General features: G+C 52.4%; 1 protein-coding gene and 1 long non-coding RNA gene across 15 annotated transcripts; both read left to right on the forward strand.

Moving 5' to 3' along the window:
- The first annotated feature begins 12 nt into the window (after positions 1 to 12).
- On the forward strand, positions 13 to 7,030 carry LOC144579538 (uncharacterized). Its single transcript, XR_013527349.1, has 3 exons — positions 13 to 115; positions 6,714 to 6,810; positions 6,897 to 7,030. It is a non-coding gene; the product is annotated as an uncharacterized LOC144579538 (long non-coding RNA).
- A 477-nt stretch (positions 7,031 to 7,507) lies between these two features.
- On the forward strand, positions 7,508 to 12,279 carry PPM1M (protein phosphatase, Mg2+/Mn2+ dependent 1M). 14 transcript variants are annotated; one of them, XR_004734607.3, is made up of 11 exons: positions 7,508 to 7,768; positions 8,413 to 8,530; positions 8,692 to 8,946; positions 9,376 to 9,488; positions 9,864 to 9,948; positions 10,046 to 10,164; positions 10,351 to 10,414; positions 10,666 to 10,773; positions 10,885 to 11,033; positions 11,346 to 11,560; positions 11,659 to 12,279. XR_004734607.3 is itself a non-coding variant. In XM_078351075.1 (11 exons), exons 1-10 carry the CDS (start codon positions 7,545 to 7,547, stop codon positions 11,513 to 11,515), a joined length of 1,359 nt encoding a protein of 452 aa, XP_078207201.1. In that variant the 5' UTR covers positions 7,508 to 7,544; the 3' UTR covers positions 11,516 to 11,560; positions 11,659 to 12,279. The 14 variants fall into 14 exon arrangements, 12 of the variants coding, with proteins under 12 accessions (XP_078207201.1, XP_008980022.1, XP_008980023.1 ...); XR_614125.5 differs by having other exon boundaries at positions 11,346 to 11,528; XM_078351075.1 differs by having other exon boundaries at positions 8,387 to 8,483; positions 11,371 to 11,560.
- Positions 12,280 to 14,547: the final 2,268 nt, after the last annotated feature.

The raw sequence follows: 14,547 nt of genomic DNA on the forward strand, positions 1-14,547 counted from the left end.
TGCCTCGGTCCGGGTGGTTTCAAGGCTAGTTGATCCGCCGTGCGCACAGCAGCGCGTTCCTCTGAAGCAGGAGATGGGCCTGCGTGTGACCGAGCGTGCGTGGGAGGACGCGCATGTGTGTCAGTGCTCCCTGATCACGGTGGTCTGTGGGTGGGGCGGATGATGCGCGCGCGCGCCCGATCTTTGCGCCCCAAGCCAGGTGGGTTTCCGAATAGGAGGCGGTCCCAGCGTACCCGGGTTTGCACCCAGGAAGGGGTCTGCTTGTGGATGGGTGCGCGCGCGTGCGTGTGCCATGCTTCCCCAGAGCCCGTTTCTTGAGCGCCTCCCCTGAGGCCCTTGGCGCCTCGGGGTAGTCATGGCAGCTAGGCTTTGCCCTCACGGTGAGAGCCCAGATCCGCCTTCTAGCAAGCACCCACTAGATGTGTATGGTGGTGAGATCCCGTCGAGAGAATTTGAGGGGCTGCCAGGAGAAGGCAAAGTTTGGAAACCTAGAGGGAAGAATGGAACAGCCCAGCAGAGTGGAGGGAAAAGTTTCCTTTTTTTTCCTTTTTTTTTTGCGACGGAGTTTTGCTCTTGTTGCCCAGGCTGGAGTGCAATGGCACAATCTCAGCTCACCGCAGCTTCCGCCTCCCAGGTTCAAGCGATTCTCCTGCCTCAGCCTCCGGAGTAACCGGGATTACAGGCGTGTGCCACGATGCTCAGCTAATTTTGTGTTTTTAGTAGAGATCGAGTTTCTCCATGTTGGTCAGTCTGGTCTGGACCTCCCGACCTCAGGTGATCTACCCGACTCAGCCTCCCAAAGTGCTGGGATTACAGGCGTGAGCCACTAGTCCTAGCCAGAAGTTTTCTGAGAAGAGGGCACTGCATGTGCAAGGGCCCAGAGGGTTGAAAGGGGCCAGAGCCTGATGAGTCTGAGAATTTCCCATGTCCTAATGGCCTTCCGTGTCTATATCCAACAGCCTTGCCTTAATGGTACCAGTACCTGCCTGCTGCTACCAACCAGTCAACATATGGCATCTTCCAGGCCACTGTGATGAGTCAAGGATGAGCATCTGACTCTGGTTGGTCCAATCAGCTAGTCCAATCAGTTGGTCCAATCAGCTGGTTGGTGGGAAGACTGGAAAGGAGGCCACCTTTTTGGGCTGGGGTTGCTAGGCCAGGGTTGCTGAGACATGATGATGAAGTATGTGGCCTACCTGGCATCTGGCCCCAGCTTCAGCTCTATTTACTGTTTTGCTACCCACCCTTACTAGCCTGCATTGAGGCCACCTTTGTGCCCTCCCCTGAGTTTCTCATCCCTGGAGAGCCCAGCATACAGAGAATTGAAGGGTTTTCTCATTCATCTTCCTGTGCTCACCCTGAGGACTGGGCCTGTGTCATCTGCTAACCACTGTCCCCCCCCAGCACTCACAATGGAAAATGGAATGCTGTGCAGCCCTGCAGCTTGCCTTCTAGAACAGTTCACAGGCAAGGCCTCCCACGCTGAGCCCTGCCAAAGCCAAACGGTGCCAGCAACACAGAGCTACTGGTTATATCAGCTCAGACTAAGCCACATCCACAGGAGCAGCTGGTGATTCCACAGAACCACGAGAGCCTTGACCTCCTAGAAACAGGAATTAACCAAGAATAATGAAAAATAAGGTCATGTGCCCTGTAGAAATATCCCTCACTGGATGAACTGTGACAAAGCAGGGTACAGCGTGTTCTCCCTGGCTGACCCTCTCCATGGGCCATTCTCTGCTTTTATCCCTACCTGGCACATACCTTTACATATTTGCTTACTGTCTTCCCTCCGCCAGTAGTTAGGTGTCTGCCCTTGCTGTATTCCCCAGTGCCTAAATCAGTACCCAACATTGTCGGGTGGCTAATAATTGCAAAATAAGCAAATGTAGGCTGAGCACAGTGGCTCATGCCTGTAATCCCAGCACTTTGGGAAGCCAAGGTGGGGGATCATTTAAGGTCAGGAGTTCCAAGACCAGCCTGGCCAACGTGACAAAAACCTGTCTTTACTAAAAATACAAAAATTAGCTGGGCGTGGTGGTATGCGCCTGTAATACCAGCTACCCAGGAGGCTGAGGCAGGAGAGGAGAATTGCTGGAACCCAAGAGGCAGAGGCTGCAATGAGCTGAGATTGTAGTACTGCACTCCAGCCTGGGTGACAGAGCAAGACTCCATCTCAAAAAAAAATTAATAAGCAAATGTATGAATGAACCATTAGAGGCTTTGTATTGTATACTTACTACCTACTGGGCACATTTATTTAATCCTCATGACAGCCCCTGGAGTAGGTGTTACTGTTTCCATCTTAGCAATAAAGACTCTGAGGTTTGGAGAGGTGAAGTGATTTGATCAAGGTCACATGATAGTGAGTGTGCCCAAGAATCATAGTTTTCTTTATTTGAGAGTTGGGGGCCAGGTGCAGTGGCTCATGCCTATAATCCCAACACTTTGGGAGGCCAGGGTGGATGGATCTCTTGAGCCTAGAAGTTTGAGACCAGCCTGGGCAACAACATGGTGAGACTCTATCTCTACAAAAAAAAATATTTTTAAATTAGTCAGGCATGGTGATACACACCTGGAGTACCAGCTTCTCGGGAGGCTGAGGCAGGAGGACTGCTTGAGGCCAGGAATGCAGGACCAGCCTAGTCAACAAGGCAAGACCCCATCTCTACATATACATATCTATAGATAGATATGTGTTAGCCAGGCACAGTCACACGTCTGTAGTCCCAGCTACTTGGGACAGTAAGGCAGGAGGATCATCTGAGCCCCAGAGTTCAGGGCTGCAATGAGCCGTGATCAGAGCCGTGATCACACCACTGCATTCCAGTTTGGGTGACAGAGTGAGACCCTCTCTAAAAACAATTTTTTTTTTTTTTGAGATGGAGTTTCGCTCTTGTTACCCAGGCTGGAGTGCAATGGCGCGATCTTGACTCACCGCAAACTCCACCTCTTGGGTTCAGGCAATTCTCCTGCCTCAGCCTCCTGAGTAGCTGGGATTACAGGCACACGCCACCATGTCCAGCTAAATTTTTGTATTTTTAGTAGAGACGGGGTTTCACCATGTTGACCAGGATGGTCTCGATCTCTTGACCTCATGATCCACCGGCCTCAGCCTGCCAAAGTGCTGGGATTACAGGCTTGAGCCACCACGCCTGGCCTAAAAAAATGTAAAAATACTGAAGAAACAAAGGGTGTTGTAGAATCTTGGAGTGGAGGAAACTTCTGTGTCACCAAACACAGAAACCGTAAAAGAAAACCTTTCACTTCCTAAATTAGGCTATAGAAAAGAGAGAAAATCTTAACCCCAATAAGAGATGGAGGCAAGCGCTTCAATCAGTCGAAATTTATTGATCCAGAGGTCGAGCATGCCCAGGAAAGCAACACAAATCACAGAAATGTCTGTGGCCTGTGCTCTCCCAAGAAGTTTTCAGGAGGCTCAATATTTGTACAGGGGAGAAGGCAGTGAGGCAAATGGTTATGTTTTTGTGAGACTGTTAATTAGTGTCCCGTAAATCTAGGGTATATGGAAGATAGGGTGAACACTTGAAGAACAGGGAGTAAAGGAAGAGCCAATTTTGCAGAGGCCTCAGGGTAGATGGAGGAATAACTGTTCTGCACCTGGGCCGATAAACTTATAACTGACATTGTCACTGTGAGATTTAACAGACTTTGGTTTTAGGAGGTAGGGTTAGGTTCCAGACCTAAAGTTCCAATTCACATGTCCTTGTTTTATGGGAGGATATACTTCCTGAAAGGTTTAGGGGCTGGCAAAGGATTTACTGATGAGCAATTTGTGAAGGCAGTCACCTGGAGATGCATGAGGCTTTTTGCATTTTTCTGGGGATCTGGCTAATGCAGAATGTTTTGACACAAGGTTGCAAGGTAACAGGTATCCATTTGGGAAAAGAATGACGGTGTTGGAGACATTAGTTTTACAGCTTAGAATGAGGTGTTGCCAGAATTAAAAAAAAAAAGGCCAGTACGATGGCTCATGGCTCACACCTGTAATCACAGCACTTTGGGAGGCTGAGGTGGGTGGATCACCTGAGGTCAGGAGTTCAAGACCAGCCTGACCAATATGTTGAAATCCCGTGTCTACTAAAAATACAAAAATTAGCCGGGTGTGGTGGCGGGCACCTGTAATCCCAGCTACTTGGGAGGCTGAGGCAGGAGAATCGCTTGAACCCAGGAGGTGCAGGTTGCAGTGAGCAGAGATCAGGCCACTGCATTCCAACCCGGGGAATAGAGCAAGGCTCCATCTTAAAAAAAAAAAAAAAAGGAATGCCAGTGTTGTGTGATTTAGTCTCCAAGTTTAACTCTCCCTTAATTATTATCATTATTATTTATTTTATTTTTGAGACAGTGTCTTGCTCTGTTGCCAGGCTGGAGTGCAGTGGCGCAATCTTGGCTCACTGCAACCTCTGCCTCCCAGGCTCCAGCCATTCACCTGTCTTAGCCTCTTGAGTAATTGGGACTACAGGTGCTGGCTACCACTCCCAGCTAATTTTTTGTATTTTTAGTAGAGACAGGGTTTCACCATATTGGCCAGGATGGTCTCAATCTCTTGACCTCATGATCCACCTGTCTTGGGCTCCTAAAGTGCAGGGATTACCAGCGTGCACCACCACGCCTGGCCAACTCTCCTTTTAGCATAACAAATTTGGGGGTCCTGAAATTTTTGTTTTTCTTTTTTTTTTGAGACGGAGCTTTGCTCTTGTTACCCAGGCTAGAGTGCAATGGCATGATCCTGGCTCACCGCAACCTCTGACTCCTGGGTTCAGGCAATTCTCCTGCCTCAGCCTCCCGAGTAGCTAGGATTACAGGCATGTGCCACCATGCCCCGCTCATTTTTTGTATTTTTTAGTAGAGACGGGGTTTCACCATGTTGACCAGGATGGTCTTGATCTCTTGACCTCGTGATCCACCCGCCTCGGCCTCCCAAAGTGCTGGGATTACAGGCTTGAGCCACCGAGCCCGGCAATTTTTGTTTTTCTTTATAAAAAGATCAATAATCCATTTGCATTAAAAATAAAGTCTGTATGGAAAAAGCCACCATCACAGCCAAAACACAAATAACAAACTGTAACTTGTTACAAACAGCATACCTTGTAACTCACTTCAAAATAAAGAGCTGATTTCTCTAATATATAAAGAGCCCTCATAAGTCAATAAAAAAAAGGCCAATGGTCCAGTAGAAAGTAGGGCAAAGGATACAAATAGACCATTCACAGAAAAAGACAGATAAATTACATCTCTCAGTAAAGTACCGCCCAGTCATCCTTTCTTGGAAAGTTGTTGGAGGATGCACTTTGGCAAAATGAGGGAGTAAACCAAGAGACATAGGCTTAAGATCCAGGCACAACTGAGGTACTCAGGATCCCTGGAAGCCAGAAGAGCCTGGTGACACTGAAGGAACACTCAGACCACCTTGGAACAGAGAGGATGGGATTGCCATGGGGCTCCACATGGCTCTGAAAAAAGAAAATGGCTAAGCTGGGCAACAGACTGCCTATGATATCTGGTTGCCTAGAGCTTCTTTGAAAATACTTTAGGACAAGACTTTCCCTCACCCAGAGGTGGGTTGGGGAATAGAGTGTGTGCGCTTTGTTTCTTCCAATTTTAAAATTTTAAATCCTCCGAGGCATTGACTGGTGAGGGTGAGGAAGTGGCCCCACAGACTGAATTGGGCCTGCCCCACCCTGGCACATTTCTGTTCTGTCCCAGTGACAGTTCTCAGCTCAGAGGTCCTTTGGGAAACTTCTCTAATGTCACCCCATCCCCTTGCCAGCTGGATGAAGCAGCATCCACCAGAACTGCTACCCTCACTGCAGGGGGCTTGGTGGGCATAGGCGTGGCTTGTCTCCATTAACACTGTGCTCCCGTGCCCAGTGTGGGCCCAGCACACACTGTGAGTTCAGTCAGTAAGCCCCCAGGCTGCTCTGGAACTGAGTCATTGGAGGGAGGGGGTGTGGGGCACACCTCCCTACCCTAAGAATCTTCCTTCTTGGGCCGGAGGAACTCCCACTGGGACAGGGCTAGCTGCTGGGAGGAAGTGGGGCCTACTGAGCATCTCCCTGGGCTAGGGAGTGGAGGTGAAGGTGGACTCTCATGTAGCTCATATGGGGGCACTAGGCTGTGGAATGGCTCATGCCTGTAATCAGAGGTTGTAATCAGTTGGCAAGCCCTGGCTTCCTGAAGGAGGAAAGAGGAAGAGAAGTGCCCTGGGGGCTAGGATTGAGTCAGCTGCATTGTCATAATGGAAATAGCACAGCCCTGGGTGTCCAAGACTTCCCCTCTGGGCCTCAGAATCCTCCATGTGAAGTAACACTCTTTTTTTCTTTTGAAACTGAGTCTCGCTGTATTACCCAGGCTGGGGTGCAGTGGGTTGATCTCGGCTCACTGCAACCTCTACCTCCTGGGTTCAAGCAATTCTTGTGCCTCAGCCTCCCAAGTAGCTAGGATTACAGGTGCACACTACTACTCCAGGCTACTTTTTGTATTTTCAGTAGAGATGGGTTTTCACCATGTTGGCCAGACTGGTCTCAAACTCCTGACCTCAGGTGAGCTGCCTGCCTCAGCCTCACAAAGTGCTGGAATTACAGGTGTGAGCCATGGTTCCCAGCCAAAGTAACACTCTTGCACGGGGAGTTGGACTTAAGTGACAGATAGGTGAGGACAAATGGGTGAAGAAACGCTCTGTTAACTCGTAGATGTGAAGGGGACATTGCTGCTGACCCCCGGTGACAGCTAGCCAATGACTGAGAGACCGCAAGATGGTTCTTCGTCTTTCACTTCCCTCCGTCCCAGGTCTGAACTCGGACCAGCTGGAGCTTTTGGGGGACTACGGATTCCCCTTTATACACACACAGATTTCTCTTGTCTGTGACTCACAGTCCAGTGAGGATCCTGCTGTCTATTCCGCGAGGACATCTTGATTGCAGGGACAGCCACTTGGAAGAGTGTCCTCGAGGGTGGTAGCAGCTTCTCAGGATGAGGAAAGCCAGGGTGACCACTAAGCCCGTCTGGGGTGGAGGGTGGCAGGCCGGGGTGGAGAGGGTTGGAGGCGGCCTGAAGACCCTGTGCTCAGAGACAGTTACTCAAGGTGCGCGTCTGACACCTCCCACCACATCCTGTCTCCATCTTCCCCTTCGTCAGGTCCTCGCCCAGCAGAAGGAGGCCCGAGACTGGCCCGCGGGCGGTGGGGGACTTTTCCTCTCAACCGCCGGTGACCCACGCGTGGGTGAACTGTGGGACGCCGGGCAGGCGACTTCGCCTCTCCAGGCCTCGGTTTTCCTGCCTGTCAAATGGGGCTGATGCCGGCGTGGAATTTCTCGAGCGGTCGCGAGGGTTAAGGGCGGACCCCCGGCTGAGCAAGCCAGCCACGCACGCGCTCCTGGGCGGAGGTCGGGGCTGGGGGACGTTGCCTCCCGCCCGCGCGCCCCCAGCCCCGCCCCGGCCCCGCCCCCGGCCCGCTTCCTCCTCCCGCTGGTGGCCCAGCCCTTGCGTCCCGCGCTCCGCGGGCAGCCCCCTGCCACCGCGCCATGTCCGCCGGCTGGTTCCGGCGCCGCTTCCTGCCTGGGGAGCCGCTCCCCGCGCCGCGGCCGCCAGGGCCGCGTGCCAGCCCAGTCCCCTATCAGCGGCCCCGCTTCCTGCGCGGCTCCGGCTCCAGCTCCGGCGCGGCAGACGCTTCGCGCCGCCCAGACTCCCGGCCCGTGCGCAGCCCCGCGCGAGGACGCGCGCTGCCATGGAACGCAGGCTACGCCGAGTGAGTGACCCTCCCGACCCTTGGCCCGGCCCGGTCCGGACCCCGGCCTGAGCCTGCCTCGGGTCCAGTGCCAGCCTAGAAAGTGGGAGGAGCTGAGTGAGTGACAGCCCCACCACCTGTGGACAGCCCCTTCTTATCCTCATCTCTGAACCCTGACCACTTCCCCAACATCCCGACCCAGCGTTTCCCTTGGGATTCCGACCTACCCCTCAGAGATGACAGGAGATCAGGAAGGACCTGCAGCTCAGGGGCTTTCAAGATGAGGCCCGGAGACTCGGTAGAGTTCCAGCATGTGGGGCTTTGGCGATACCTCCACCATCTCACCCTGGGTATGACCTGTACTGCATGGGACAGGGCTTTGGGCTGTGATAGGGCAGGGAACAGGAAGGGCAGCCCACCCTTACCTTCTAGCCCTGGGTCAGCAGTTAGGATCCAGAGTAGTTGGGCTCTGACTTTCACCCTAAATCATGGAGCCACTGAAGTTAGGAAGCTTACATCGTGGTTGTCTAAGTGCGTGTTAGGGACAGCATTGGGGAGCTGTTGCCCCAGAGGGAGGGGTCCTCTCCCCGTGCTGGCTCGGGTCCCTGTGCCCATAGGGACATAGGTGTGTCCCTGGAGGGCCGCTGACGATTTCTCGGCCTCAGGATTATCAATGCAGAGAAATCTGAATTCAATGAGGATCAAGCCGCCTGTGGGAAGCTGTGCATCCGGAGATGTGAGTTTGGGGCTGAAGAAGAGTGGCTGACCCTGTGTCCAGAGGAAGTGAGTGTAGTCTGAGTTCTTGGCCTGAATCCCTCCTACAGTCTGGGGCCAGGACATGCAAGCCGAGGTTCTTGCCCTGCTGCCCCATGTCCTAGTTCTGGTTGGGTCAGGGGACAACTGGGGAAGTTGTCAGAGCCTGACACTGAGCCCTTCCTGTGCAGTTCCTGACGGGCCATTACTGGGCACTGTTTGATGGGCACGGAGGTCCTGCAGCAGCCATCTTGGCTGCCAACACCCTGCACTCCTGCTTGCGCCGGCAGCTGGAGGCTGTTGTAGAGGGCTTGGTAGCCACTCGGCCCCCCATGCACCTCAGTGGCCGCTGCATCTGCCCCAGTGACCCCCAGTTTGTGGAGGAAAAGGGTATCAAGGCAGAAGACTTGGTGATCGGGGCATTGGAGAGTGCCTTTCAGGAATGTGTGAGTGTGTGGCTTTTGGCTGGGGAAGAAGTGGAGATTTTGCTCCTAGGGATCTCAGGGAATGGCATCTCTGTATATCACGGTCATCACAGTATACAGAGATTGGAAGGATGAGATTGGGTTGGTTGGGTTGTTACTAACAGCCATCACTCTCAGCATAACCCCTCTTTTATCCAGCATCTAATATGTGCTGGGTGCTTTTACCTGCATCATCTCATTGAATACCCTGTTGGTCCTTGGTGCAGGGGCTGGTTTCTCTTCCTATTTTGAGTAGCACTTCCCTTGTCTAGATCTTCTGGCTGCAGGGATCATGGCTGGACTTTGGGCTGGGACTGTCAGGCCTCCTGGTAAAAGTGAACTATAGGGTAGGGTGGGGATTGAGAGACAAAGTAGTATGGCAGCAGCTAAGGTGGCCTCGGTTTGCCCCAGGATGAGGTGATCGGGCGGGAGCTGGAGGCCTCAGGCCAGGTGGGCGGCTGCACAGCCCTGGTGGCTGTGTCCCTGCAGGGAAAGCTGTACGTGGCCAATGCTGGGGATAGCAGGTGAGTGAGTCACCCCTTGGAGGGTGGGCAAGGGTGGGGTGGGGAGGGCACAAGCAGCAATGGGGATAATGAATGGTGGCTGGAAGTGGAGGGATAGTAGGAAGGATTGGCTGGCTGAACTGAGTATGTACTTGGCATGTGTGGAGTGTGAGGGTGGACAGTGGCTGCTGGGGAGGGCAGTGACCTCAAGTGCCCCACTAAAGAGCTAAGCTTCTACCCTTGCAGGTTTTAGGCAGTCATGGAGGACTTTAAGGGATCATCATGGGCAGAGCTGGGTCTGGAGGTGTTTGGAGGAGGGACTGGTAGGAGACTGGACATTGGTGAGGGTAGAGGCCCCCTCCTAGACCTCTCCCTTCTCTCTTCAACCCCATCCAGGGCCATCTTGGTGCGGAGAGATGAGATACGGCCACTGAGCTCTGAGTTCACCCCAGAGACCGAGCGGCAGCGGATCCAGCAGCTGGTAGGTGCCCTTGGCAGCACGGAGGCTGTGAAGCCCCAACTACTGGGTCCAGGGCCACTAGAGGGAGTGTGACCTGAGCACAGCCTCCCCACCCCAGGCCTTTGTCTACCCTGAGCTTCTGGCTGGCGAGTTCACCCGACTGGAGTTCCCTCGGCGGCTGAAGGGGGATGACTTGGGACAGAAGGTTTTGTTCAGGGATCACCACATGAGGGGCTGGTGAGTGGGGATGAGGGACAGGTGGGAAGGGAGAGCCCTGGGATCTGGGCCCAGCTGTATGGCCTGGGGCAGCCCTCTCCACCTTGGCAGGGTGGGCACCATGAGGGTATGATAGCTGGGCCCTAAGTTGGGGAAAGATGAGATGGGGCACAGGGCTTGGGTTGATGCTGGCTCTGCTCCTGGTAGGAGCTACAAACGTGTGGACAAATCAGATCTCAAGTACCCACTGATCCACGGACAGGGTAGGCAGGTCAGTGCCTGGCTCCCCCCAAGAATCCCTCTTCATTATCCCCTACAGAGGTGGGAGCTCCTTTGCCTCTTGCTGGTAGCTGTGGCTGGTGCCTGGGGTTTGCTCTGAGACCAGGAATTTTTTCTCTTGGTCCAAGGCTTCCAAAGGTGGCCACAGTCCACCTCTCCCTGTATGCTCTGCAGTGCTAGGACCTGGTACTTGTGCCTTTGCTGGAGCTGTTTGCCGTCACCTCACACCTCACTTTCCCTCAGGCTCGGTTACTAGGAACACTGGCTGTCTCCCGGGGCTTGGGAGACCATCAGCTCAGAGTCCTGGACACAAACATCCAGCTCAAGCCTTTCTTGCTCTCTGTCCCACAGGTGAGGGGGCAATGCTGTCCAACCCAGCTTCCATCTGCCCAGAAAAGGCAGACAGTGAGGCCGGTGGGAGGAGGGAATGGAGCATGCAGCATCCTCAGGCTTAACTTGTAGGTGACTGTGCTGGATGTGGACCAGCTGGAGCTACAGGAGGATGATGTGGTTGTCATGGCAACTGATGGACTCTGGGATGTCCTGTCCAATGAGCAGGTGGCATGGCTGGTGCGGAGCTTCCTCCCTGGGAACCAAGAGGACCCATACAGGTACTGTAACTGCTGGGGACCTGCCTGGGTTGGTGCCAGCAGCAAACCCAAGTAGTTATGGCTGAGAAGACAGCACTGACAATGAGCTGGCAGCTGGCCAGGATCAGGGCTGTCTCAAGCTTCTTGGGGGAGGAGGGGAGACTGTGGGTTCCAAAAATCCCTGAATCTAGACCCCTGTGGTCCAGCCCGTGGCCTGCCCAGGCTTGCTGTTTCCTTGCTTCACAGTCGAACTGCATTGCTTGGGTCCCCAGTGTCCAACCTTATGCAGTGAGTTCTAAGGGCTGGCCTTGCCCCTTTGCCCTGCCCCTGAAGTCTATCTGCAGGATGGTCTTCACAGGTTCTTGAAGCTGGCCCAGATGCTGATACACAGCACACAGGGGAAGGACGACAGTCTCACAGGGGAAGGGCAGGTGTCCTACGATGATGTCTCTGTGTTCGTGATTCCATTGCACAGTCAGGGCCAAGACAGCAGTGGCTGCTGAGGATTCAGACACCGTATCCCAGAACAGTGTCTGGGTATGGTCTGGGTATCCTTCCAGTGTGACCAAGAGCAAATCCTGCCTACCCTATTCCCAGCTACAGCCAAGTGCTCTCGGTGTTCACCTTGACACACATCCATCTCAAGAGGAACATTTATACCAAGGAATCAGAGCTGGAAGGGTGTGGTGAGCCCAGCCCACCAGGTCCTGACTTTGCAGTAATAACCTTTCTGGCAGAATGACTTTACAACTTAACCAGGAAACCCAAGAGCTCCTCAGATAGGCTCTTCAACAGCCCAAAGTATCATTCTCAGATAGGGGCACCCAGGGTAAGGGTATTAGCCAAAGATCCCAGGATGGGCAGCTAGCCCATGTTTAAATACAGGTCTCCAATGCATGGATGTCACGGCATGTGTTCTACAACCCCCAGAGTCCATGCAAGGTGCCTTGTAGAAACCTTTGGTCAGCCTCATTTCTGCTAAAACAGCCATCTTCAAGACAGCCCCTGAAGAGACCAACTCAGGTCCTGCCCTGCTATCCTTTGCTGAAGATGAGGAACAGGCTCTTGGGCTAAGGTTCAGGGTAGAGCACAAGGGACCAGAGAAGCTCCTGGAGTTGGCTGGGTGAGAGGGCTCTCCATTTGCTGCTTGTAGTAGCCTGCCTGCTAACTGGTTTCTTCTCCCTAGTTGCAGCCCTGCCCTGGTCTGATGCCCCAACTCTGCCTTTGTTGTTCCCTCCCACCTCCCTATTAAATGTTGTGTACAGAAGAGCCCTTGTGAATTGTGAATTGTTGTTCAGCTTGGATTAAGGATACCTTTTGCTGTTTCTTGTCATCTTCCAGTGTATTAGTTTTAGCTCCACCTTGCAAGCCTGCATATAATCAGGACTGTTTTCTTTGCAGTTTCTCTAGTTCTCAGCTTGGGTGAACACCAGTGAGAGACTTTTTGCCCAGGAAACAGAAATTCTCTACCACCCTTTTGAGATGGAGTCTCACTCTGTCACCCAGGCTGGAGAGCAGTGGCACGGTCTCGGTTCACTGCAACCTCCACCTCTCGCGTTCAAGCCATTCTCTTGCCTCAGCTTCCCAAGTAGCTGGAATTGCAGGCACCTGCTGTCACGCCCAGCTAATTTTTTAATTTTTAGTAGAGATGGAGTTTCACCGTATTGGCCAGGCTGGTCTTGAATGCCCGACTTCAAGTGATCCACCTGCTTCAGCCTCCTAAAGTGTTGGGGTTACAGGTGTGAGCCACTGCACCAGCTTTTTTTCTTTTTTGAGACAGGGTCTCACTCTGTCATACAGGCTGGATGGAGTGCAGTGGTGTGACCACAGCTCACTGCAGCTTTGACCTCCTGGGCTCAAGTGATCCTCCCACCTCAGCCTTTCAAGTAGCTGAGACCATAGGTATGCACCACCACACCCTGCTAACTTTATTTTTTTTGATACGGAGTCTCGCTCTGTCACCAGGCTGCAGTCTAGCAGTGCAATCTTGGCTCACTGCAACCTCTGACTCCCTGGTTCAAGTGATTCTCCTGCCTCAACCTCCCAAGAAGCTGGGATTACAGGCATGTGCCACCACACCCAGCTAATTTTTGTATTTTTAGTAGAGACAGGGTTTAACTATGTTGGCCAGGATGGTCTCGATCTCTTGACCTTATGATCTGCCCACCTCAGCCTCCCAAAATGCTGGGATTACAGGTGTGAGCCACCGTGCCTAGCTGCTATTTGTTTTTTGTCTATGTTGCCCATAGACTGGCTCAAACTCCTGGATGCAAGTGATGCTCCCACCTCAGCCTCTCTGGGAATACAGGCATGAGCCACTGTGCCCAGCCTCTGCTACTTGTAGGCTCTGGGCTTGAGATACTGGAAGGGTGGTCTTTCACTTAAAAAAAAAATGTAAGGCCAGGCGTGGTAACTCACACCTGTAATGCCAGCACTTTGAGAGGCCAAGGTGGACCGATCATGAGGTCAGGAGTTTGAGACCAGCCTGGCTAATATGATGAAACCCCGTCTCTACTAAAAATACAAAAATTAGCTGGGCATGATGGCATGCACCTGTAGTCCCAGCTACTCAAGACACTGAGGCAGAAGAATTGCTTGAACCCAGGAGGCAGAGGTTGCAGTGAGTTAAGATGTTGACACTGTACTCCAGCCTGGATGACAGAGCAAGACTCAGTCTCTTTTTTTAATTTTTTCTTTCATTTTTCACACTCCAACATAAGTTGTCATGCTAGTAGACTCAGTCTCAAAAAAAAAAAAAAGGTAATGAGACAGGATCTCACTATTTTGCCCAGGCTAGTCTCAAAACTGTTGAGTTCAAGTAGTCCTCCCAGCCTGTAGCTGGAATTACAGATGTGCAATGTGACTTTTTTACTTACTTTTGAATGCAAATTTCTATAAAGCTAGAATTAGCTGGATAAAAGTTAGGGCCCTAGGGCTTACTGTTTAATAAGCAGCTTAGTTTTTCATCTTCTCCAAAAAAAACTGCTATTATCTTTGCCGGGCACAGTGGCTCATGCCTGTAATCCCAGGACTTAGGGAGGCTGAAGCAGGCGGATTGCTTGAGCTCACGTTTGAGACCATCCTGAACATGGTAAAACCCCATCTCTACCAAAAATACAAAAAATTAGCTAGGCATGGTGATATATGCCTGGTCTCAGCTACGTGGGAGGCTGAGGTGAGAGGATCACCTGAACCCAGGAGGTAGAGGTTGCAGTGAGCGAAGATGTGCCACTGCACTCCAGCCTGGGCAACACAGTGAGACTCCATCTCCAAAAAAAAAAGAACTGCGCTGTCAACTAGAACATACCAAGGCTCAGGTGCTCAGGAAGTATCTGTTAAATTATACGGCAAACCACCTTTGTGACCTCAGCTTTACATGAGCCTTCCCTGATTTACTCCTACTTTATAATTGAGGTGAATTACCACCTTACCAGGCAACTGATAGCCCAAAATCGTAGCCAAGAATAACATCTAACAGGTCACAGAGCCAATGGTAAAACCTATATAATTAACTTATCAGAGGCTCTCAGAACCC

Source organism: Callithrix jacchus, chromosome 15, assembly GCF_049354715.1.
Source record: "Callithrix jacchus isolate 240 chromosome 15, calJac240_pri, whole genome shotgun sequence".
Lineage (NCBI taxonomy): Eukaryota > Metazoa > Chordata > Mammalia > Primates > Cebidae > Callithrix > Callithrix jacchus.

Coding starts and splice junctions, on each gene's coding strand:
- PPM1M (XM_008981774.5), top strand. CDS start 7,545: ATGTCCGCCGGCTGGTTCCGGCGCCGCTTCCTGCCTGGGGAGCCGCTC. Junction 7,769..8,412: donor TGGAACGCAGGCTACGCCGA/GTGAGTGACCCT, acceptor TCTCGGCCTCAG/GATTATCAATGCAGAGAAAT. Junction 10,415..10,665: donor TCCACGGACAGGGTAGGCAG/GTCAGTGCCTGG, acceptor ACTTTCCCTCAG/GCTCGGTTACTAGGAACACT.